Raw genomic sequence first — 23,471 nt, 5'->3', positions numbered from 1 at the left:
GCATCTGGTCCTGCATCAATTTGTACTGTTGGCAGGAATCCAGTACAAGTCTTCTTTTAAATTCAAGTGCAAAAAAATTTCTAATTTTTCACTTTACTTAACTCTTTATCACATTGAGTTTTTCTTAAACAGGTTCTCCAAATCCAAAGTGACACAAAATACCCCTAGGAGTCCTGTTTGCTTTTGCCTTTTCATAACCAGCATTCACCATGTGGTGCAATGGAGTTCTGCTTGGCACACTGGTGGTTTTTCAGAAAAGAAACTGCAGAAAATGGGTTTATCAGTGCAGCAGATAAAGCAGTTTACTGTTTTTTGGCCTGCTAGGTCCTTTCACAAAAGTGGCACAAAGGAAATAATGCTCTACAGTTACACAAAATCATTTTTCTGAAGACTCTGAGACATTAATTCTTTATCACACCTCATTGCAATGAGGTAGGAAGGGGGACAGACCAAGGGAGAAGGAGAAACAAAACAGTCACTGGCTTTGAAGTGAGATTCAGAGCCATTTAAATCATCCATTCAGTTTTTTTTCTTTTTCAATTTTAATTAAAGGTGCTTATTATGGCAGGCTATGCTTAGCAATGGAACCCAGTTATGTTTATACATCAACACAGAATCATAGAAGGGCCTGGTTTGGAAAGGACCTTAGAAGTCCTCTAGTTGCAATGCCCCTGCCACAGGCAGCAAGACCTTCCTGGTGCTTCTCATCAGGTTTCTCACAGCCCCATCCAGCCTGGCATTGAACACCTCCAGTGAAGGGGCTGCCACAGCTTCTCTGTACAACTTGTGCCTGTGCCTCACCAGCCCCATAGTCAAGAATTTCTTCCCAATATCTAACAAAACCAGCTTAAGGCCATTCCCACTATTCCTGTATGCCTTAGTCTCACTCCAGCCTTCCTGCAGGCTCCCTGTAGGTGTGGGAGGGGTTCTAGAAGATCTTCCCAGGCCACCAAATTTGTCAGGCATGATTTGTCTTTAGAGAAGGAATATTGGCAGTCACCAATTACCACATTATTCACCATGAGTTTCCAAAAGGACCTGCTCCATAATCTTGCCAGGCACTGAGGTAAGACTGACTGGCTTGTGGTTCCTTGGGTCTTCCTCTTTTCCCTTTTAAAAAATTAGGGTTATGTTTGCCCTTCTCCAGCCAGGGGAAGCTTCCCCAGAGTGCCATCACTTCTTAAATATGATCAATAGTGCCTCAGACACTTCCTTGGCCAGTTCCCTCAGGACCATCGATGTATCATACTAAGTGTGAAACACTGCTGTTCCTAAAATTTAGGTCATGAAATAAAAATGCCATCAGTGTTGTTACTTTAGGTTTTAATAATAATTTTCAATGGCATGAAATAGTTTGATTACCACAACCTACCAGTGGTCAGTGATGTCAACTCAGAAAAAATGCTTCAAACTCTGAACAAATGGCACACAAAACTTACCTTTCATTATGCATTTTAATATCTGGAAGTAATTCAATTCTGATTTTTATACAACCAATTATACATTAACATGTACACATACTCAATTCCAGTCACAGTGTATACATAGTTTTGAATCTGCAGCAATATAAAATTAGTTCTACCTGTATATATATATATATATATATATGTGCAAGTCTGAATAGATCCTGAGTCATTTTAAAGTACTATTATTTAAATCCTGTAAATTTTAACTGATGCAAATAAACCTCAGGTTTTACAATTATTGTGAAGAAGCTATTTAAAAAACAATATATAGCACTTTGTATCAGCTTTATGCATAGCTATGAGCTCTGTACAGTGCAGAGTTTCCATTTCCAGTCTGAATGATTACGAAATCTGAAAAGATGCTGACCATGTTATTTGGTAACTATTGCTTCCTTTGCTTCTTTATTAATGCTGAATGATTTGTTCAGCCTCCAAACAACTAAGTGTGGAGGACTCTGACAGGGTTCAAATTATATTCTTCCTGCTGCATATGTTTTTGTAAACATTCAAGTTACCCAGGCCCTTTAATTCTTCTGAGAAAAACTATACAATTATACAGTCAATACTCAGTGTATCTAGAAGGGAAAGAAAACGAAACAACAGTGGAGCATGATCATTACCTTAAACATGACACTATGCTATAAAGAAACAAAAGAGGAGCTGTTCTTTAAGGAACAGCTTGGATAGAAACCAAAATGCCACTGGGAAACCCTCTGTCAGCACGACACACTGCCACGGTAAACATGAGATGCTCTCCTATGGCCAGAACAAATTATCTGAGCAAATGGGAAGGAAGCACTGCTGCCAAGAAGGGGATCCAAACTCTTTACCAGAGTGAGAATCTTTGTCCAGTATTAACAGAGCAACTACACAAAAATGTCTGTACACCCCATGCCAGGAGAATGCAGGCACTGCCCTGGGAGCTGCTAAAGGACACAGCTTAGCGTGGGGGCCTGGCTGTCTCCACTTGGTGCTGTTTGGATGTTTCCAGGTATGGAGGAGACACAGGTTTGTTTCTGTCCCTCATTCCTCTTCCACAAAAGTGAAGGCACCACTCCAACTATACTCCTCCAGCATAAGGATCCTGGCCCCAAACTTAGCTGGTCCCATGGCTGCTGTAGTCAAAAACGCCTTTTCTGAAGAAGGGTGAGAATTCACAGATGGTGTATTTTGACAAGGTTAGCCCCACTTTGTCAATGTTCAGTGGAGATGATGGAGATTTCAGCATTGCAGAGAAAAAGCTCCTGAGGTATTTCTGTGGAATGAAATATAAAATGTCATAAGGTTAACTTGATCAAATTTATTACAGCCACTTTGAAAAATTAAATGAACAGTAAAAACCTCCAAAAATATTTCCATGGGATGTGAACAGTCCTTTCAATAACCATCAGCATTTATAAAACAGTCTACTGAAATGTCTGTATTGAGCTCAGGAAAAGCAGAAAAGAAGTATTTTCCACTTCCCTCTTATGCCCAGCTTGGCAATTCTTTTATTCTGTGGTTGCATGATGTTTATTCTGCTGTCATGGAATCAGGACATGCTAATACTATTGTCTAGCATTAGCAAACACTGCAGGAGCAAACCTCAGATCCATGCTGCAGGATATTCACCACATTTGGACACAAAAGGACTTTTAAAATCTTTCCCTCATAAAGCTTCCACAATCCTTGCATTGATTGGGCTTTGTTTTGATGATGGCTATCTGCAGAAAGATTTGCATTAATTCCATATTATGTCAGAACCTACCAGTATCTTTGAGCTGCCCATAAAATTTCCTTTCTGGTTTTGTTGTTTGTTTTTTTTTTTTTTTTTAGGTCTTACTAATGAGAAGCTCATGGGAGACACTTCCTTTCCTTCTCATAAGTTAATGTTAAACAACCACTGTACAAATACATTTGTACCTAGAGAAATTGGGGGATACACATTACCACTGTTAGTTTTCACAAACCTGAAAAAGCTTCCATCATATGTGGGTTTATTTGGATTCAACTTTCAAGGTATGTGTGACTTAATAACTTATAACTTTTGAACTTCTGAAGAAAACACTAGGCAAAAGGTTTGACAGATCAGATAGATACTACAAATGAATCCAGTGTCACCCAAACACCTGCAAGAGAAATCTCCTCTGGAGCACAGGGATAAACTCCTTTTCTGTACTACAGACTGACCACAGAAAGAGATAACTTTCAAATCATTCACTGGTCTTGGATTCCATGGGAAATATATTTGCAAGCCAGAGAAGCACATTCTCCCCTGAAGAACACAACATTTAGCTATTTGAATGCAGCAGCTTTGGGGTCATGGAAGTGTTTTGTTCAGAAAACTGTCCTAATTATTCACTCATTTCTCAAGAATAATTCCTCCAAACTATAACAATCTGCTATCTTTTTAAGAAACCAGCTGTTTCAATATTACAGGAAGAAGAAAAAACAAAAAAAAAGCAAACAAAAAAAAAAAAGGCAGCTGAGACAAAAACTATTCTCTTGGCAGAAATGGTGAAACTTTCTATTTCATTCAGATCTGCCACAGGTTGTATTAATGCTCATGAAAAAAATTGATTACAAAAATGCCTTCAAGATGAACTGCAATAGACTGAGGTAATTTAAAGTGAGAAACAGAGAAACATTTTTCATAATTAGTTCTCAAAGGAGGGTTCTTCACAAAAAGTCCCAAACCAGTAATTCCTGAAGGATGAATATGGTAGAAAATGAAATGTAAAACATAGCATTCTGTTAGCATTTTAGCACTGTGCTGAAAAGTTACTGCAATAATTCTAGTTTATGACCACCAAAGGCTCAAAGGTACCAAAATATCTCACTGGACACATCAAAAGACCTACTGCATTCACCTTGGTATGTATGGCCAGATAATTGACTGTCATGCCTTTTCTTTAAAGCCATTACTCATTGTTTTGGCATGATAGCTCTAATGGCAGAGTAAAAAATCCCTCTGCTCTAAGCATGCACTTATGTGACACACAAGGAGCAGCAGGTACACTTCTTTTCCACATCTGTGCTCCAGAGTTGAGTGAATATCACAGATTCTTTGAACACAAAAAAGATCCTTGGGAAAATGGCAACAAGCAGGCACGAACAGATAATGATGGAATTAATTTTGTACGAAGGTTTCCTGCCATATGGCTTGACATTATGTGCTCTTCAACAACCACCTCTGAACAAATTAGCCATCTTACAAAACCCAGATCTGCATTTACCCTGTTTGCAATGCTGGTATGTTAACACAGCCCAGAGCTGCTGTGTCCTTGACACAAAGAAGCTGTTGCTTCATTGAAATGCAGGCTGCTCTGCCCAAAGGTGCTGGCTGGGAGTGTTCCCCTGCAGTGAGGAAACAGTGACTGATGGCACAAGTACTCACATCACAAGCATTGATCCAAAGTTGTGGCAGGGCACTACAGGGGAAGGCTGCTCTGTCCTGTTGGCTGCAAAGGAACAGCAGAGTGGAAGAAAGTGACAGGAGAAAAAGAATGATCCTTGCCATGTATGGAAAGATGCTTCCCAAACTCAGATGTGACAAGGAGAGGATGAGAGTCACATCAACTCAGGAGGAGGAGCAGGAGCACATCAACACCAAGTGCCAGAAATGACAAAAAGTTCCTTAGAGATCCAGAAGAGATTCAGCATGGACTTTGTTGCAGCCCAAGAGGCCACTGCAAGCAGCTGGAGTAGGAGCAAGGATGGATGAAAGGATCTCTTCTGTCAGCACTCAGTGGACAGGAGGAGAGCTATTTCCATATCTTTTGTATTAAAGTCCATTTCCAGCAGCAGATACAATTTTTTTTCTATTTACAGAACTCTTTTGATGTGTCCTTGAAAAAAAATTTCTTAGCAGAGACTGGCAAGCTCAGGATACCTTAACAGGTCCAAATTTTATACATATTAATGATGTGATTTCCTACTGATATCAACATTGTCCCTGGCATGCAAATCACTGTGTAATAGCTACTAGCTTTGTATGATTATCTAGGAAAGAAGAAACTAGTTAACTGCAAAAATATTCCACCACGCTTGGTTTTATTACTCATTTTTGTTTGTTAGACTCTGGCCATTTGTTCTGGATTATTTAGTCTGGTAATCAGTGTTCTTCCAAATGCACTTTGGAGTTTCATTGCACTAATAGCATTTGACCAGCTATGCTGCTGGTTTGCTGGAAAATATCCTAATGATACATTTGTAAACAGCTTGGTGTGAGGGCACAGGACCCTGGCACTGCAACAGAGATGGAAAATGGGCAGCTCAAACATCGATCATGTTGGTTGTTCTGACTAAATACACACTCTCAGCAACACCAGCTTAGAGAACAGAAATACTCTGCATGTACAAAATAAGGAGAGAAAGCTGTCACTGTCATATTTTCTGAAAAATCCCTTCACCAGGATTTCTTCTCCTGGGAAGCTGAGAAGCCTCAGAGAAAAAGGAAAATAATATTATCTCGTTCTTCTCCTGTGTTTGCTGCTTTGGAATGTGGTCTAGAGATTGTTTATCCAACAGGTGAATTGTTTGACTGGTTTCATGTGAATTGTTTTTACATAATGACCAATCAGGGCCAAGCTGTGTCAGGACTCTGGAAGCAGTCATGAGTTGTCATGATTATTCTGGGTAACCTTCTGTCTGTACCCTTTCTCTGTTCTTTAGTATAGTTTTGGTATAGCATCCTTTTATATAATAGAATATAGATCATATAATAATAAATTAGCCTTCTAAGAACATGGAGTTAGTTTCTCAATTCCTCCTTCCTCCTGGGGACCCTGAAAATCCCACAGAAAGCAAGGTTAAAAACTCATCCAAAATAGGAAAAGCAGTGGTGTTTGCCCTCTCTGAAGGGAATACAACTTTCAAGCCCTCTAACTTCAAATTTATGACAGCTGTACCTGCAAGTTTTAACTCTGCAAATGAAACTAAACTGGAGAAAGTGGTATGAGGCCCAAAGGCTTTTCTTTCTTTACCTAGTCTGAGCAGATTTCCCTCCCTTTTAATTATGCAAATAGCAGAATGGAAAGCATTTTAAAAGCTTATTAAAAATCATTTTAATAGGGTTCACCTTTTTAGCAATAGGCCAGTGCTCATCTTGTGCTCAATTCATCAGCACAACAAAGTCATTCTAATCACTCTTGCACTACTTTGTGATGTGGGGACTTCATAATTTTATACATTTTAATGTAAAGCCATGACTTAATTTAAAGTTATTAAAGTTACTACAATCAAAAAGCTTTCTGAAATGTGAAAGTCTTCTTATCATCCTTTCAATTGTGGCATATTAAAGAGGAATTCAGTTCAGTGACATTGTTCTCCTAATCCATTAGTAACAGTGATAGCCTCAGAGACCAATAGCAGAGCTTAGCAAGAATTGGATTTTTTCATTAGAATTTGGTGTGTTTAAAAACTCATCAACTCTGGTACTTTCAGAAAGTAAAAACACTTTGAGCTTTTGCTTTCATACTTCTATTTCTAGCAATTAAAAAAAAAAAAAGTCAGTGCTTAAAATACTTTAGAAGATACATTTTAAAACTGACATTAGAAATACCACCTGCTGATATATGCCAGAGCTGAAAGCACTAGAGAGTTTAATAAGATAAATCTAACAGGGCTTTGGGGCCTTTTTTAGACAACAGCTCCTTTTCTGTGAAACAATACCACCCTTTCAAGACCTACGTGTCAATTGGACAGTCAAAAGCTTTACCACAAGGTCACAGAAGATCACTGGTGACAGAGGCAGGACTTGCTCATCTAATTTCTCACACATGCTTCTCTCTCCCTTTAATATAGGTGCTAGTTACTCCCTGCACCAATCACATAATTATTCTGTTGACTAACATTAAGTGCTGCAGGTTTTAAATCAGATCTTGATTTGAATTATCCATAGAGCAAAGCACACACAGGTATCACAGCTCTTTCTACAGGATGCAAATCTGATTACCAAAACCACCCCAAAGCCAGACAGACTGAAGCACATTCCCTCAGCCTAAAAAAAACACTTTATGTTGCAATTAGGTATTTGCACAGTCAGTTCTTCCCAAGAAAGATTCTGCTCCAAAGCAAGCAGACAGGCACATGATTTGCTTCCAATCTGTGATCACAAAAGTCAAGGCATGCAAAGGGATCCTCCAAGGAGTTTCAAGTCCATTTCTGGATTTATTAAATTAGAGCAAGCAGGGAAAGAATTTGCAGATAGCAAGATTACAGAATATGAGGTATCATTGCTTTGGAGAAGAGCAATCCAGAATTATTGGGGTACTGTACTGGATTACAACTAACACCTCCACCTCCACCAATTCCAAATTCAGACCAATTCTCCACTCAGCAGACAGAACTTGCCCAGAAACATTTTGGTCTTTTGTAGGCTTTTTCTTTTTCTAATAAAGAAAACATGAAGCTTCAATTCTTTTCCCCAACACCTTGACATATATTGCAAGATGTTATAAAGCAGATTTGAATAAAGTAGGGAGCAGAACAGCATGTGATATTCAATAGCACAAGTGATATTTCAGACCCCTCAGGAAGTACCTAATGTCACCTGTGGATCTGAACACATTTATCTCCTGCACATATCCTTAGGTCATTCTGTATGGTTGTGATTTCAAAGCAATGGGGAAAAGATTTACTGCTTGGGAGACTACCTGGAGCCTGAAGGATCTTATTTCTGTGGAAAAACTTGGAGAGAAAATGTTGGTAATTATGATGGGATCACCTGGCCCATCATCTTCTGCTGAAAGACCAGATGGCTGGGCTCTCCTTACAAAAAACCCTCCAAAATTACACACTGTCAAGACTCTGCAAAGGTTCCTTGAGGAGCCACATTTGACAACTGCCTCCAGAATGTGATTGTCCCTGGTGCCAGAGACCTTGCTCAAGTTGCAGACAATTTGTGTATGCACATTTTAGGAGAATAAAGACAGAACCCATGTGTGAAAATGGCAGATCACCACTACAATTATCACATTGATGCTGGCTATTTTTTTGCCTTTTTTCTTTTATATATTCTCTGTACTTTTACACATTTATTTGTAGCTTTGTAGCCTATTATTGCATTCACAGCTAATTTTCCCAGTACTCTTCCCTGCCCTAATAGGCAGAAAAACAAAACACATTCCAAAGCCTCTATCCTGCCTTGGTTCTTCTTAGGAACCAAGGCCAAGAAACAACTCTTTGGGAGGTATTTTTCATGAACCAGTCCAGTTTGCATCTAAGGGAGGAGGATTTAGAAGGGGCTTTAACAGGGGGGAATTGCATCACCACTTGTGCTCCTAATTGGTGATTTTTATCAATTATGCTAATTTGCTAAACTTGTAAAAATGGTACTCACCCTGTGAGTGGACTTAACTACACATGCTCAGGTTATCCATGATTGTGAGATGTGTGATGCAATCAAACAGGCCAAGAGGGTGAAGTCCCTGTGGTGTGAGGGGCAGTGGTCCAAACATAAGTATGGGGAGGCCTGGAAGACTGATTACATCCCACTGCTGCAAACCTGCCAAGCACAGCACTAAATGCTCACAATGGTAAACACAACTCCTGGATGGCTGGAGATGTACTCCATGCCTCACCCCACTGCCCAGAACACCATCCTGGGCCTTGAAAAACAAGTCCTGTTTGGTTTTATGGTACCCCTAGGAGAATTGAGTCAGACAAAAGGACTCATTTCAAGAACAGCCTTATAAACCTGGGCTAGGGAACATGGTACTGAATGGGCCTACCACATTCCTTATCATGGTCCAGCTGCAGCTGAAGTTGAGTGATGCAATTGACTATTAAAAACAACACTGAGAGCAAAGGATGGGACTATCAAGCAGTGGGATCTGCATTTAGCAAAGGCTACATGGTTAGTTAACAGCAGACATTCCACTACCTGAGCTGGCCCTGCCCAATCCAAACCCCTGTGTGCAGCAGACAGACAAAGTCCCTGCTGTACATATGAAATAATAATATTAGGAAAGACTGTTTGGATTCATTCTGCCCTGAGCAAAGGCAATCCTACCCATGGGATTGTTTTTGCTCAAGGACCTGGTTACACTTGGTGGGTTAAGCAGAGGGATGGGGAAAACATGTTGTGCACCTCAGGGGGATTTGACTATGGGTGAGAACAGCCTGTAAGGTTGGAATGTACCACTGGCTGCTGAATGTCACTGCCACTGCATATTTTAATTACCATGGACTTGTCCAGTCATATCAGTCATGGCCCAAATGAACTCTGTCCATATCTGGGGGGATGGTCAGTGACCACTGAAGTTGTATTTGTACATAGTTTTATGCAGATATGAATAGATATATTCTGTGTGTAGATATGTACAGCTGAAATGTATTAATTTGGGCATTAATCAGATGATATGGGATAAGGAGTGGAATGTCCTGGGGTAATCCATAATGTTATTGTATTCCATGTCTATCTGTGTCCCTTGATATTGCTACTATCATAAGACTACCAAAATGAGAACCTTGTGTGTGGAGGGGTCATTATCATGGATGCTTTTAAAACTGGCACTCTCAGGCAGCTTCCAGCTTGTTTTGCCACACGGTATTTCCTTTGTAGGTTATCTGGTCCTTGTTTAAGCAATGGTTTTCCTTCCCTTTTTGGGTTCTCTTTTCATTTTTTTCCCTCAGCTCAGAAAGTTAGGAGTTTTGAGCTGCCTTGGGGCAAATTCAACAGGCACCCTCCATACAACACTCCTTTGGGCATATTTAAAGGTACCTAAATGACTTTGGAACTAAGCAGGTAAGAATCAAGGTTCTTTAAGCAGCTAAATTGCACTAAAAATTACTGGCACTTAGATTTTTAGCCTCTTGGGAGAGTCTCTCTATGTTTTTCATGCACAGCATAATGCAGATTCCTTGAATCAGAGTTAGTTTCCTCCAGAGCTGTACAGGTGAAGCAGATTTTACCTCTACACCTCCAGAAGTGCTTGAGTGACACTAAAATTTAATTTTACCCAAGGTGGTACTGAAATTTACTCAAATCCATATACCTTTTTGAATTTTCTTAATGTGCAAGCATTCTGAGAGATGCCAGTTATGATTCCAGGTGAAACTGCTCTCCTGGGTTTTCAAAACCCAAACTATTCATTATAGCTGTTTGGAGCACTTTTCTGTGCAAGTCTAATGGCATGAGCACATTATGCTGAATTACTATTATGCCACATCAATTGAATCAACTTCTTAAGTCAGTCTACATCCCAAATTACAATCTTATTCTGCCTATAATTTGTTTAAAATCCACAGGACTTCTTATTTCTCACAAGGTCTGCATGGTAAAAGCTTGCATTTATTGGCTTTAGGCAGCTCTAATGAAAACTGAATTGTAGGCTGGCAGGGAAGCAAATAAAAAGGCAGCAAGGGCTGTGATTTACAGGTGGTCTATCAGCGTGAGTCTTCTTTGGAAAGTGAATGACCATTCTGAAAAGGATCAAAACAGACCTGACTAGTGAAGGAAACCAATCTCTTCTCCAGAGCACAAGTCAGAACAAGTCCTGTCAAAATTTATTTAGACAGAACAACAGGACTGAATTTAGCATGCATCCCCGGGCCAGCAGTGTGTGACACTGTGTCATCTGCTGGGAGTGGGCTTGGCAAACAACTACCAAACAACTTGACATGCATCACCCTCTGCTGCCTCTGGTGAAATCCCATGCTGGAGGATGACTGATACTCTTGCTTTGGAAAGGGGTAGTACCCAAATTCAACCCAGTGTCCTTGGCTGACCACTCCTTTTATTCATCTGCCCCCATCTGTATGTGCAGAGCCATTAATGGAGATTGTGATGAAGGTACACAACTTCAAAACTTGGTTTGCTGGAGAATATTGAGAAATTTAGTCCATCCTGACAGAAAACATATTAGGATGTGGAGCTAAATTGGAGCTCAAACTATATGCTGCCCCACTTTCCAAACTTACTAAATCATGATAAACATACCTCCTTGTTTTCTGATACTCTGAAATATCTAAAAAGGAAAGGGAAAAATAAAAAGGCCTTTAAGTGGCAAATCCCATTTAATTATTTGGTTGTAATGGAGATAAATATTTGATCACAAAAGATAATTTTTGAGGTAGGGACCTGAAGCTATACACCTAAAGAAAGAAACACCAAAATTCTTCTAAAGGGATATGTATATTATGCCAAGTTACCTCTAGTAAACTCTGCAGAGCAAGGCTTCAGACCTGATTTTGAATGAGGCCCAGAGTTTGAGCAAATGAGACCACACTTTCCATTCCTTTTGCATTCAGTAGCCTGTCAAACCAGAGCTAAAAATTAACTCATCCAAAAAATAACCTCACCTATTGTTCCTTCTAAATTACCATCTTTATCATGTGTTTTGATTACAAGAATAATGTCTTGCATTGTTGTGGCCTAGCTGAAGGTCTACAGTATTTAATCAGAGTAACATTTTATTGGTATGGGATCAACAGCTGACCTATGCAAAGCTCTGCTTCTTTGTATCTAGTGACTGTAACCAATATGTAAAATTAATTTTATTTATTCATTTTTTGAACCCAACAGTGTCTCACACAAGAAGCAGAGCCACCCAAAAAAAAGGTTAAATGTTTTGCTGCTGAGAACTTCTGCAATTCCTTTTTGAGGGTTGAAGCTTGAAAACCAGAAAAGCCATGTGCCTTGGGCTGCCCTAATGCTCTGGTGACAGATGGGAACCTGACATGTGAACTTGCTCTCAGATGGTTAAGTGCAAAGTCTGTCTGCCAGCAAGACTTCAGTGCTGTTGCTGAAAAGCAGTTATTTTTGTTCTTAAATTTTGCAGTGGTTACTAGAGGATATGAAAGGCACCTGGTGCAGACTGACTACACCTAAATTAGAAAATTATCTATGACATGGATTTCATGTAACTGATATTCACAATAAGGCCCAGCCACACACGCCCTCCTCTTGTCTTTATGGATGCATCTGTGTTCTTTCCTTCCCTGATCCCACTGCATCCCTATTCCTCTAGTGGGAAATTAAAGCCATCACTCCAAAATATTGCACTCTGTAGCTCAGACTATGGGTATGAAACAATCCTCTCTAGGATATCAAACACCAACATTACAGTGGTTTGCTTTTGCAGCAGCAGTGCTGCTGGTGTGCATCCACATCTGTGAAAAAAGAGAAGAGTTTCCTTTTATTTTCCAATAAGTATCAAGTTGGATTCTGAATGTGTTCTGAAGGCCATCTTACCTCAATTCTGCTAAGAACAGTAATTACCACCACACTGTCAGAGGCAAACATTCATTCTTTAAGAGCCAGGCTGGTGAGCAGCTGCATAAAGCTCCTTTTAGAAAGCTTTGACATTAGGGATGTTGTAAGCTGATGCCTGTGTCTAATAATTTCCTTTTAGTAATCACTTTCAACAAACCTATATACAGTAGCTGACTAGTGTCATTCAGGAAAAAAAAAATCAAACAGAAATGGTAATTCTAACCCCACCTGATAGGATTTTTGCAATACAGACATCAATTCACCTATAGCTAGCACAGGTTCTCTCAGTTAAATATATTTAGGAATGGGAAAGTGAAGCAAAGACTTGTGGAGAGCACTAATCAAATTCATACTGAATATTCAGGTGATAAATAATCTAAAATCACAGTAAAATGTTTCTGTCCTCATGACTTCAAGGAAAACCTCAATGTCTGAGGCAGATTCAAACATTTTGTTTGTTCAAATTTGTTGACAAATATTTTGAGGGTTTTTTCCTTCTCAGACGTTTCTATTGCTGGCTTCCACCAAGGTATTAATTTAAAAACTAATAAGACGCTTAAATAACAAGAATCAATCCAAGTTCAAGAAAAAGGTGCTATTTCCATTATTTCACCTTTTTGTTAAGAACCAGACTCCTGGAGCCATGTCAGCATAATGTTACTTTTAAAGGGGAAACATGACAGGGCTAAATTTAGAGCCTTATTAAAAAAAAAAAAAAAACCCAGAAATCATCACCTCCAAAGGAACTCAAGTGAAAATACAAACTAAAAACTAAACAAAGGATTTGACTTCTAAGTTAATCTAATTCTGGAAGGTTAATTTTGGCTGAAGGTAACAGCAATATTTCAGCCAGTTCAGTGTCTACAATACTTTCCCCAGACAGTTTTACAGATTGGACAGCAAAATTGAATTATGCAGCTCATTCAAGATTTATTTCTGCCTCCTGCATTAACACCTATCATTGAAATCCTTACTGGCAGACATCAGGAAGTGAGGGGGACAATTATATTATTAATTTTAAATAAATTGAGCATGTCTATCTTTTAAAGAGGTTCAAAGTGCCAAGAAAAAAGAAGAGCAGAAGCAATGCCAGGAAGATGTATATGCTTCTACAGAGCTCAACACAGGCTCACATTACCATACTGTTAACAGGCTGACTTTTACTCCCTGAGCTCTGTAAGGGCAGCAAAAGACAATACATGATTCCTACTGACTGCTGAGCTTTATTTTTAGATCACAGGATATTCTGAATTGGAAGTGATCCACAAGGATCAAGTCCAACTCTTTATGGAATGGCCAGTCTGAGGATGGAAGCCACAAACTTGGTGGCACCAGCACCACACTAACCTTTTTTGATCACTAAAACCCCACCAGAGATTTTGCTTGTTTCTCCCTTTGCTGTCTGCAGACCAGCCTGGGGAAATGCAGCCCTGAGAGCAAGGAAGAGGAAACAGGGAACAGAGACAAGGAGACAGTCTGAGACTTGGGAGAGGTTTTGTTTTCCTTTAAGCAACAACCTGTTCAGATTTTGTTGGCATAAAAGTTGCTTTTTGGTGAACACACTGGTAACAGCAAGGGTAAGAAAGAAAGTCCATGAATGCAAGGCTTCTGACCAAGGGGTCAAAAAACACAGTTCAATCTGCTATGTCAGCTTAGACTTCTGCCCAGTTTCTCTGGCTGCACAATGGGAAAACAGGCCTAAAAATAATCTTCATTACTACAGCAAAGCATGAGTCTAAGAGAAGGAGAAAAAAAGAATAGTCAGGGGAATGGTATGATACAGAAACACAGTATCCCATAGAAGCTGGGATTTCAAGAAAATTTCTTTTTAGCATCATCCACAGACCTAGCAACTCACCAAAGAATTAAAGATACTTTGCAGTTAAAATAGGAATAGATACATTCACCAACTCAAGTATTTCTTGTGGCAAGTACTTCCTTTACAAAGCTTTTCCTTAAAAAAAAAAATGAAAAAATGAATATACATCATCTGAATTCACTTTAAAAAAGGATCCTATACTCCTATCTACTGATTTCTGTTTGCAAGAAAGGATAGATACACAATAACTTCTGTTCATTAACTTTACTTAGAAGAATTCTTGGTTGTGTCACTTAAGGCAGATTTAAACAAGCAAGATTGGCTCTGAAGTGAAATTACAGTCTTTAAACTGCAAAACAATAAATTTAGAGTTGTGCTCTGTAATAGGTCCCTGATGAAAAGCTAAATTATTAGATTGCAATAGGGTATTTTGGGTAGATAATTTTAAATACAATTTAGATGTTTTCTCTTAAGATGTATAGGTAAAAACTTGCACATTATTTTCCAAAGCTCTGTGATAAAGTCAGTTCAAAAGACTTGATATTATACCAACAAACACCAAAGCAAAAGTGTTTACAGTGCAACTACATATCATGCTGGAGATCAAAGTCGAGTTCTCAGGTTTATCTCACACAAAAATACTTCATGAAATGTGCTTTCCTACAAACAAGGTAATGTGAGGCTTTCAGTTAGTTAGCATTTGTACCAGCTAGGATAAATAAAACAACTTAATGTTATACACAAACCTTGAACTTACTGTGATTTAAAAATCATAATCCTTATAAATTTGGGGCTCTCTGGATTCTTTTACTCCAAGTAATTTCACCTCCATTATGATAAATAGGCCCACTTCTAAACCCAGGCTGAAATAAGGTAGCACTACATCTCCATCTTCAAACAAAGCAAACTCCACAACAGCCAATCCCACTGATTGTCTGCAAAGGTACCAAAAACCCACTGCTCTTCTCAGTACCTCTATTGTGGCAAGAATCCTAGAGATGATAGGTAGGAAAAACTAAATTCTTCCTAAACTGTCTTGCAAAGGGACAAATCTAATTAGGCACAAGGAATTGCAGTTGCTGAGAGATGACCTGTGGGAAGCACTGAACTACCCAAAGCTATTTCAATGAAAGAAGTTCAGAAAAAATGATATGGAGTTCCAGCCTATTTAAGATGCATGAATACATAATGTAAAAAATGTGTAAAGAAGAGCAGAGCAATTTCTTTATCACTACCACTAGGATGACCGTCCCACTAATAATCTTAGAGAATATTTGTTCAGAGCACTTACTGGACTGGTATTTCAGGCTGTCATTTATTTTTAGTCAATAAAATTAGTCTGCTAGCTGTACTTTGCTTTTTCTAAAAATGCTGAATTAGCCATTAGCTCTTTGACTAAGCAAGTGGAACAACCAAACAAGCTTTTATACCCTCTTACAGCTATACCAACATATCAGCTGGGAAGCTGGAAAGAGATTGCAAAGGGTTTTCAGCAAATCAAGGAACAGGATCAGGTGTGAAAGTCAACTGAATACAAGCCATGATTCTACTTGATCCCAAGGTGTGACACTCTCACCTTCCACCTGCTCAAATTCCCAAAAGGCAAGGATCCAAGTCCCTCACCCCTCCATTTACCACTCTCCAATTACAGCCCGATGCACACTCGAGGCTCACAGTGCCCACAAGGCATGAACAGCCAGAACTGGTGCCTGGGCCATCTGCCACTTTCACAGCACAACTCAAGGCATTCTTTGAGCCTTCAAAGCATTACATGACTTTGGACACCATCACTGCTTAGGTGGTTTCTCTCACTTTTCACCAAGGAGGCTGCAGCTGTGTCAGCTCTCTGGCTATGGGCAAAACCAGAGCAAACCACTGCAAAATATGTAGTGAAAAGAAAACACTGTGATTAGAGATCTAGACATCAGGAGGTTTTGATCAGCTTGTTGCATTGAACTCCTCTTGGCAAGGACAGTAACATTGGCTTGGCTCATCATCCTCTTTATCTGACTTGCCCTTATCACAGGGACCTTCAGTTCCTCACCACTGTGACTACTTAGTGCAAGAGCCAAGGTGCACACAGCAAAACATATCCATGTGAACAGTTGCCATATATTATTATGTTTGCAAAATATATAGGTAATAAAGTTTTAATGACCTAACTTAGTTAAAATAGATACAATATAATTTTAAATTAAAACCTGGCTGTAAAGCGCCACAGTCATATTTTCTGGAAAAATCCCCTTGCCCAGGATTCCTCTCCTGGGAAGCTGAGAAGCCTCAGAGAAAAAGGAAAACAATATTATCTGATTTGCTTCTCCTGTGTTTTGTTCCTTTGGAATGTGTTTGGGATTGTTCACCCACAGGTGATTGTTCCATTGCATTCTGCTGTGAGTTGTTTTCACTCATTGGCCAATCAGGGCCAAGCTGTGTTGGGACTCTGGAGAGAGTCACGAGTTTCATTATTATCTTTTTAGCCTCCTGTAAGTATCCTTTCTGTATTCTTTAGTACAGTTTAGTATAGTATTCTTTAATATAATATAGTATTATAAAATAATAAATTAGCCTTCTGAGAACATGGAGTCAGATTCATCATTCTTTCCTTTGTCTGGGGAACCCCACAAATACGAAAGTAAAGCTGTTAGCACTAAATGGCTATGATCAAAGCATTGCTGTACACAGCAGTTTTAACATTAAAATCAGTACAATAAAATCTGTTACTAGACCAATGAAAGGTCAGAAAGATTAAGAGACTAATTTTTTACTGGTAAAAAAAATGCAAATTGATTACTAGACTGAAATAGGGGCATGCCTTTATGCTATCTATCAAGGATGTGAAAGAAAACAAAAATTCATTTTGTGCTTTATGTAAGACAGCCTGACATCAGAAGTCAGGGGGAGGATGTTTTGTTGGTAAATCAAAGAACAGGTGAAGTATGTAGAAAAAATTCAAATCACCTAAGAAAAGATTCCAGTTGTAAGCAATCTACTTTTATATTAATTTCTCTAAAGCTCTACCTAATGCTATTTTAGCTCTACAAAGAATATAATTCTTAATGACTTGCATGATAAGTAATCCCCATGTTTCTGCAATATAGTTGCAGGGTGTACAGCTCAGTCTTTGATCATGCCTCTTCTTTCCCAAAACTCCACCTCTTGCCCCTGGGCTGCAGTAAAACATGCATTAACATAGAAATATAAAGACCTAATGTGTGACAGGAGTTCAAAATTATGCTATCTACACAGCACTGTAAAATTACCAAAATAACTCAAACCCTCAAACTCAATAACCTTGTCCACAATAAAATTAATTTTTAAAATTAATTGAAAGAAAAAGAATACACAAAGCTGGGTTAACTAAAGATGCCTAAATATTGCTTTAGTTCTGTCATGAGATATTTGGATATACTATGATAAAATGGTAAATCTCCAACTAACAGATTGCATTTAAAATAGCAGTATTTTTTTTAATCTTGTCTTGCACAGAGACCAGCTGTCTACAGTGAACACTTACCTCACCCACCACCTTTCCCCCTTAAATAAATCTATCTCCTATGAACATCTCTAAGAGTTGGGGTTTTTTTTTCTAGATCAGGAGTAATTTATTTTTTAAGAGATGTTTCCTTACTTTCCAATGTACTGCTGCCACCTCCTGTGTTAAAGAAGGCAGCAAGTAACTTGATACTTTACAAACAGGCTATTTAATGTTAATCATGTGGGAATGGCTTCTGTTGGTCCAGCAGGGGAGTACTCCTCCCAAACACAGAGCAGAAGCCTGTAAAAAGTTGGAATTACCTCTAAGTGACACCTTCGTTCTGCAATCACTCGCTCATCCTTGTTCCCAAAGAGCTTCTTTGGAGGGAATTCTAAAGTGGCAACCTGGAAGACATTAAAGGATGAATCAGCATCAGAAGTGACAAGCTCAAATGAGAAAATTCTGTTTAAACTAAAAAGCAACTAGGAAGAAGAAGAAACTGCTAAATATTCATGAGCTACACTATCTGCTATTAGTAAATATCACATTCTACATTTCTCCTGAGGTTATTGTGATCTGCTCTGTAGTATTGCTAAGATAAAGATGCATTTTGTTATCAGAGAGTGACTGAAAGAAAATTTAGGAATTGGACCACCACTGTTTGCCCACAGAAATATTAAAAATTCACAGTCCAGATGTGATGTGATAGTATCATATAGGAAGTAAGAACAATTTCTGCAGGAAAGTCAATCTTAAAAGGCATTTAGTCTCTTAAAATCTGTGGTCTCCAACTGTATGGTAGTGAAATTTGTTTGGTTTTACATATATTGTAGGATATTTGGATCTAAGAACTATCACTGAAGTCATGCTCTGGGAGATGCATTGCTGGACTACAGCTAACACCTGACCTGAAGCTTTTGTTGTGCCCTGGACTAACACTTCTTGTAACTCAGCTGCAGCTCAATGCCATTCAAACGTGTGTCCATGCTGGGAGCTGACAGCTTCAACCTCTGAAGAGAATTCACACATGCAGACAAAATCCTGCTTTATCACACTGAAAATGAGAAAAAGGCAATAGCACAGCTGCTAAAAACATTTATTCAGATCTCTACTTTTAGTTCTTCCAGAGAGGTGTTCAAAGCTATCTCCTCATTTCTTTTTCCATCCTATGGGGGAAGGGGAAGGCAGGGAGAGAGAGAAAGAGAGAGAGAGAAGAAGGGAGGAAACTGCCTCCCCTTTTTGTATACCAATAAATACAATGCTTGAACTAATTAAAGCCAGCTATGTCTGCAAAACACACAAAAGACTCAAGAGCTGGTAACAAGTACCACTGAACTTGGTCTGCTCAGCCACTGCTGGGAACAATGCAGGAGAAAGCAGGTCCTCTCCTCATAAATTGTGTTTGCACTTGAAGGTAAATCAAATCCATTTTTTTCCCAGCACTCACATGATGAGATAGAATAATGCAACCTCCCATTGGAATTGCTGGAGTTGTTTTGCAGGTGAAATCCCTCTGTAAAATTGGCTCCTGCATTAATTCCCCAAGCTGTTTGATGATATTGAACCAGTAAAAAAGATGCATCATTTTCTAGTCTATCAGCACACACAGGACTGTAGAGAATTTACAGCTGGTTACAGGGAGCAGACATACCCTGATTTAAATGAGGAGCTCCATTATTAACATTGAATGTAAGCATCTTTAAAATACAGAGGAATTCTGCAATACAAATGATTTATTCCCACTCTCTGGTTCAACTCCAACTTCGACAATTTTAAAGAAATGTCTAGACATCTTAAAATGATAAAAGAGATGTGGGGCACCAGAGGACATGGAAGAGATGTCTGCTCTCCATCAATCTTGCCAGTATGTCCCAATTATATTCCTCAAACTTCTCCAACCATATTCTTCTCAGTGTGCCTGCTTCTTCATGTTGGCAGGACAAAGAGTACACAACCAAACAGTTTTGTATTATAATGTCCTGGGGACTTATTTTTACTTCATTACTCTCTTCTTCACCTATAAATTATTCTAAATGCTAACAGGACTTCAAACTCCCACATCTGCAGAAATAAATAGTACTGCATCATGACACTACCAGGAACAAGCAAGGTAAAACAACTACCACCACAATCCTCTCCTGGCCACAGGGAGATTGTTTTTTTATATTTATTTGCTAATAAATACTTTTGTTATAGAATTTTAAAATAGTGTCTATTAAAAACCAATTTGCACAATGAACCTACCACTACAGCATCCTCAGACCTACTCTGTGGAGTCAAAGTGAGGTCTTAAATCAGGAAAGATTTCTTTATCTAAATTAAGTTCCATATGAACAAGAATTTGGGGACTAATTCTACATAACTTTGGGATGAGCAAGCTGTTTTCCTAAGCTTTCTGGGTGTATCTTAGGAGAAAACCAGTTGTATTTCATAAAACCAATGTGTTTTGTTGAACAACTTTAAACAGAAAGAGCTACTCACATTGTTTTAAAATTTTTTAACTCCCAAATCACTACCATGCACATATCTCTGAAACCAAACCAATCAAAGTCACTTACTATAATCATGAATTCAATATGCAAGACAAAGGTCTCAGCCAGTAAACTTTGCTCTGCAATGCTCAAAGTTATAACATGTACCAATATGAAAATCATGAGTTTATTGCTGGTCAAGAAATAGGGATCTGCATACTTTGTACATAATAAAAGTCACCAGAATGTCAATGTGCCAAACTATTCTTATCATACATATATAAAGTTATTATGTTTGTAACATGCCAGCGTTGCCAGTATGTGTATAGAATATATTTATTTATACATGTATGTCCCTTGGAAGGAGCTTTTATCCTGCAGAGGTGTGTTATAAGGGACTAATCAGTTACTGCAGATGGCATCTCTGTGGGGCCAGTTACACAAACCTCAGAACTGCTAGAACATTGCTGTGTCCCACACTTTCCCAGTGGTCCCCTGGCTCCTCTTTTAGCCAAATGATTAGCAGATGGCTATCTCACAAATAAAGTACAAAGACCATTTCCATCACACAACAAATGTCCACCCACAAACTTCATCATCCCTTCAGCAACTCAGTTATTTCAATAGGTTCTACTCCACTACATGCCCACAATCTAATGCTCACCAAAATGAGAAAGAGACATTCAAAACTCTGCAGGCTGGAGTTTCAGGCTATCCAAACACTTAATGCAAACATGACAGCACTAGTTCCCACCTACTTTGCACCTTGAAAATTATCTTTGCTACATAACAAATTGACACATCCATGCAGCAAAGTGAATTATGCAGTTCTCTATATGACTGAAATTTCAGTGTAATAGGAAGCCAGTCCATTGTAATATTATATAAATATACACTATCAGTATATTTACCAGAGATAGTGTGCTTATTTATATATATATATATATATATATATATATATATATATATATACACACACACACCTCTCCCATTGATCTTTGACATTCTGACTTATTATTTTAATGCACGGAAAAATATGTTGGTACAAGAGCCCCACAAATATACAGAGTGACAATAAAACATTCTTATCTCATCATAATTTTGGTTCCTAAAAAAATGAATTAAAAGAAGCTCATCAACATAAATACAATGAAGTAATGACAAATGTTACAATAACTGTCTACAAAAATCCTCTGTCCTAATGTACTATTTGATATACAAACTCTGAACACAATTGTGTGAGATTCAGCAAAGCAAGGTTCAATAGAATTTTGAGTTTTATTTACAATACTTTGTTCATTTAAGCCAAAGTGCAGCAGCAAATATTTCAATAAATATTTCAAATTTTGCTATTAGTGGTGCAACAGCACCTTTATGAAACTGTACAGTAACTTCAGTGGAAATAGTCACTGTTACAGGTTAATGCACGCAGTACAGTATGCGACTGAGCAGCATTTGTTCTGGAACTGAAATATGTAAGAGATCTTGCAGGTATGGATTTTGCATCAAGATGTTTGCCTTGGCTTAAACACTCTAAGGGAATTTGACACTATCCAGATTCAGGAGTATAAATTATTCTTTCAGAATTAAATGTTTGTGTACCCTGTGGCCCAAATGAATTCTTCAAGGGCCTCACCTTGAGGACGAGATGAACGTTTGGTGACAATGCAAGGAGTAACAGTGGAACTGGACAGGCAGTAAGGGAAATCATTCTCCTTCCATGGAATTTCTGAAGCACACTCCTCCCTCCCTGTCCCACTTCCTGCAGTGGCAATGGAAGCATTTGGCAGACAGTCTTTTTTGGCAGGGATGTTTTGTCATTTTCTAAGGCTGCTGATGAGGTGATGTATTTTCTGTCAGGGGAAATTAAGAGGCATATTCCCCAGCCTGATAGGAAGAGAGGGCTTGAATGATTTCCTGAGAAGCTTCTGTATATAGCGTGCAAGATTTCTAATTTTTATTCTGACAGCAGAAGCATCTCCCTACTAAAATTAATCACTGCATCCCTGCAATCCAACTTTCATTATATCCATAGGAGTGCACACACATGCATACTTGCACTATGGGCAAGGCTGGGACTGTGCTTAGACCCAAAAGGCAAAGCCAGATCATATATTTTAAAATAGTACACAGAGACCTCAAGACTGCATATCAGCACTCCTAATGTCTTTTAGACATCAAACTTTTCACAGTTAATGATGTTTATCCTACCTGGCAACTGTTGCTAGGCAGTAGCAGTTGTAGAGAGAGGCAAACAGTAATTTGCAATTTACTCCCTAATTTCTTTACAATAAATAAAGGCCACATTTTGTTTCTGGACCTTGAAATAAAATGTGGCCTTTATTTATTGTAAAGAATTGTAAAGAATTTCTTTATTGTACAGAAGTTGTCTCAGCAATATTACCTGTAAGAACCAATACTTACCTGCCACAATGGAGTATTTGTGAGTTAGCACAATCAAATTTAGACAGTATTAGGTTCAGTCCTCAAGCAGAAGGTGCTTTGTACTCAGTACATGTTATTCTAGTAAACTTTAAAAAGCTGAATGGATTCCTCTTTTCTCCCACATGCCAGTCAGGAGACTGGTTTTTGGCAGGCATTTAATGCTGGTAAGAGCAGATGGCAGAACAGCAAGTGACCCTTTTTTTGTCACCTATTCTATCTTACATTCAACTCTGACCTTAAGATTCTGGGAACAGCACATACCTAACAACACCTATTTGGAAGCAAACCCTTTTAAAATGAAACCAGACTTCATAGTGTTCAACTCCTGAGCCCCAGGGAGAGGTGTGAATTTGGAGACTGGCCTTTTGGAAACCAAGATAATGAGAATGAAGGCTCCAATACCATGAAATGCTCTGCTTGGGATGGGGTGCACTCTCATTTCAGAACCTTTATGAAAAATAGTCATCAGCATTTGAAGGGTGTCCTTTAATTTCTATTATAATCTGTTGGAGACTCTTCACTGACAGTATGTCTGCTTGGAGGCCTGCTGGATTTAATTCAGTTCAGGGGTTTTATGGTACAGCAGAACAGAACATGT

General features: G+C 38.7%; 1 protein-coding gene across 3 annotated transcripts in view; it reads right to left on the bottom strand.

Moving 5' to 3' along the window:
- Positions 1-1,228: 1,228 nt before the first annotated feature.
- The window catches only part of KIF16B (kinesin family member 16B), a 137,191-nt gene continuing 114,948 nt past the window's right edge, over positions 1,229-23,471 (bottom strand). For all 3 annotated transcript variants that reach the window (XM_084203166.1, XM_084203168.1, XM_084203167.1), the window contains exons 25-26: positions 18,278-18,361; positions 1,229-2,721 (exon numbers count right to left, since the gene is read on the bottom strand). In XM_084203166.1, coding sequence (XP_084059292.1) covers positions 2,563-2,721; positions 18,278-18,361 — 243 coding nt within the window. In that variant the 3' untranslated portion in view covers positions 1,229-2,562. The remainder of the gene's footprint in view (positions 2,722-18,277; positions 18,362-23,471) is intronic.

The sequence above is a fragment of the Fringilla coelebs genome, assembly GCF_963513975.1.
Source record: "Fringilla coelebs genome assembly, chromosome: 3".
Lineage (NCBI taxonomy): Eukaryota > Metazoa > Chordata > Aves > Passeriformes > Fringillidae > Fringilla > Fringilla coelebs.
This window is presented reverse-complemented; position numbering and strand designations above follow the sequence as displayed.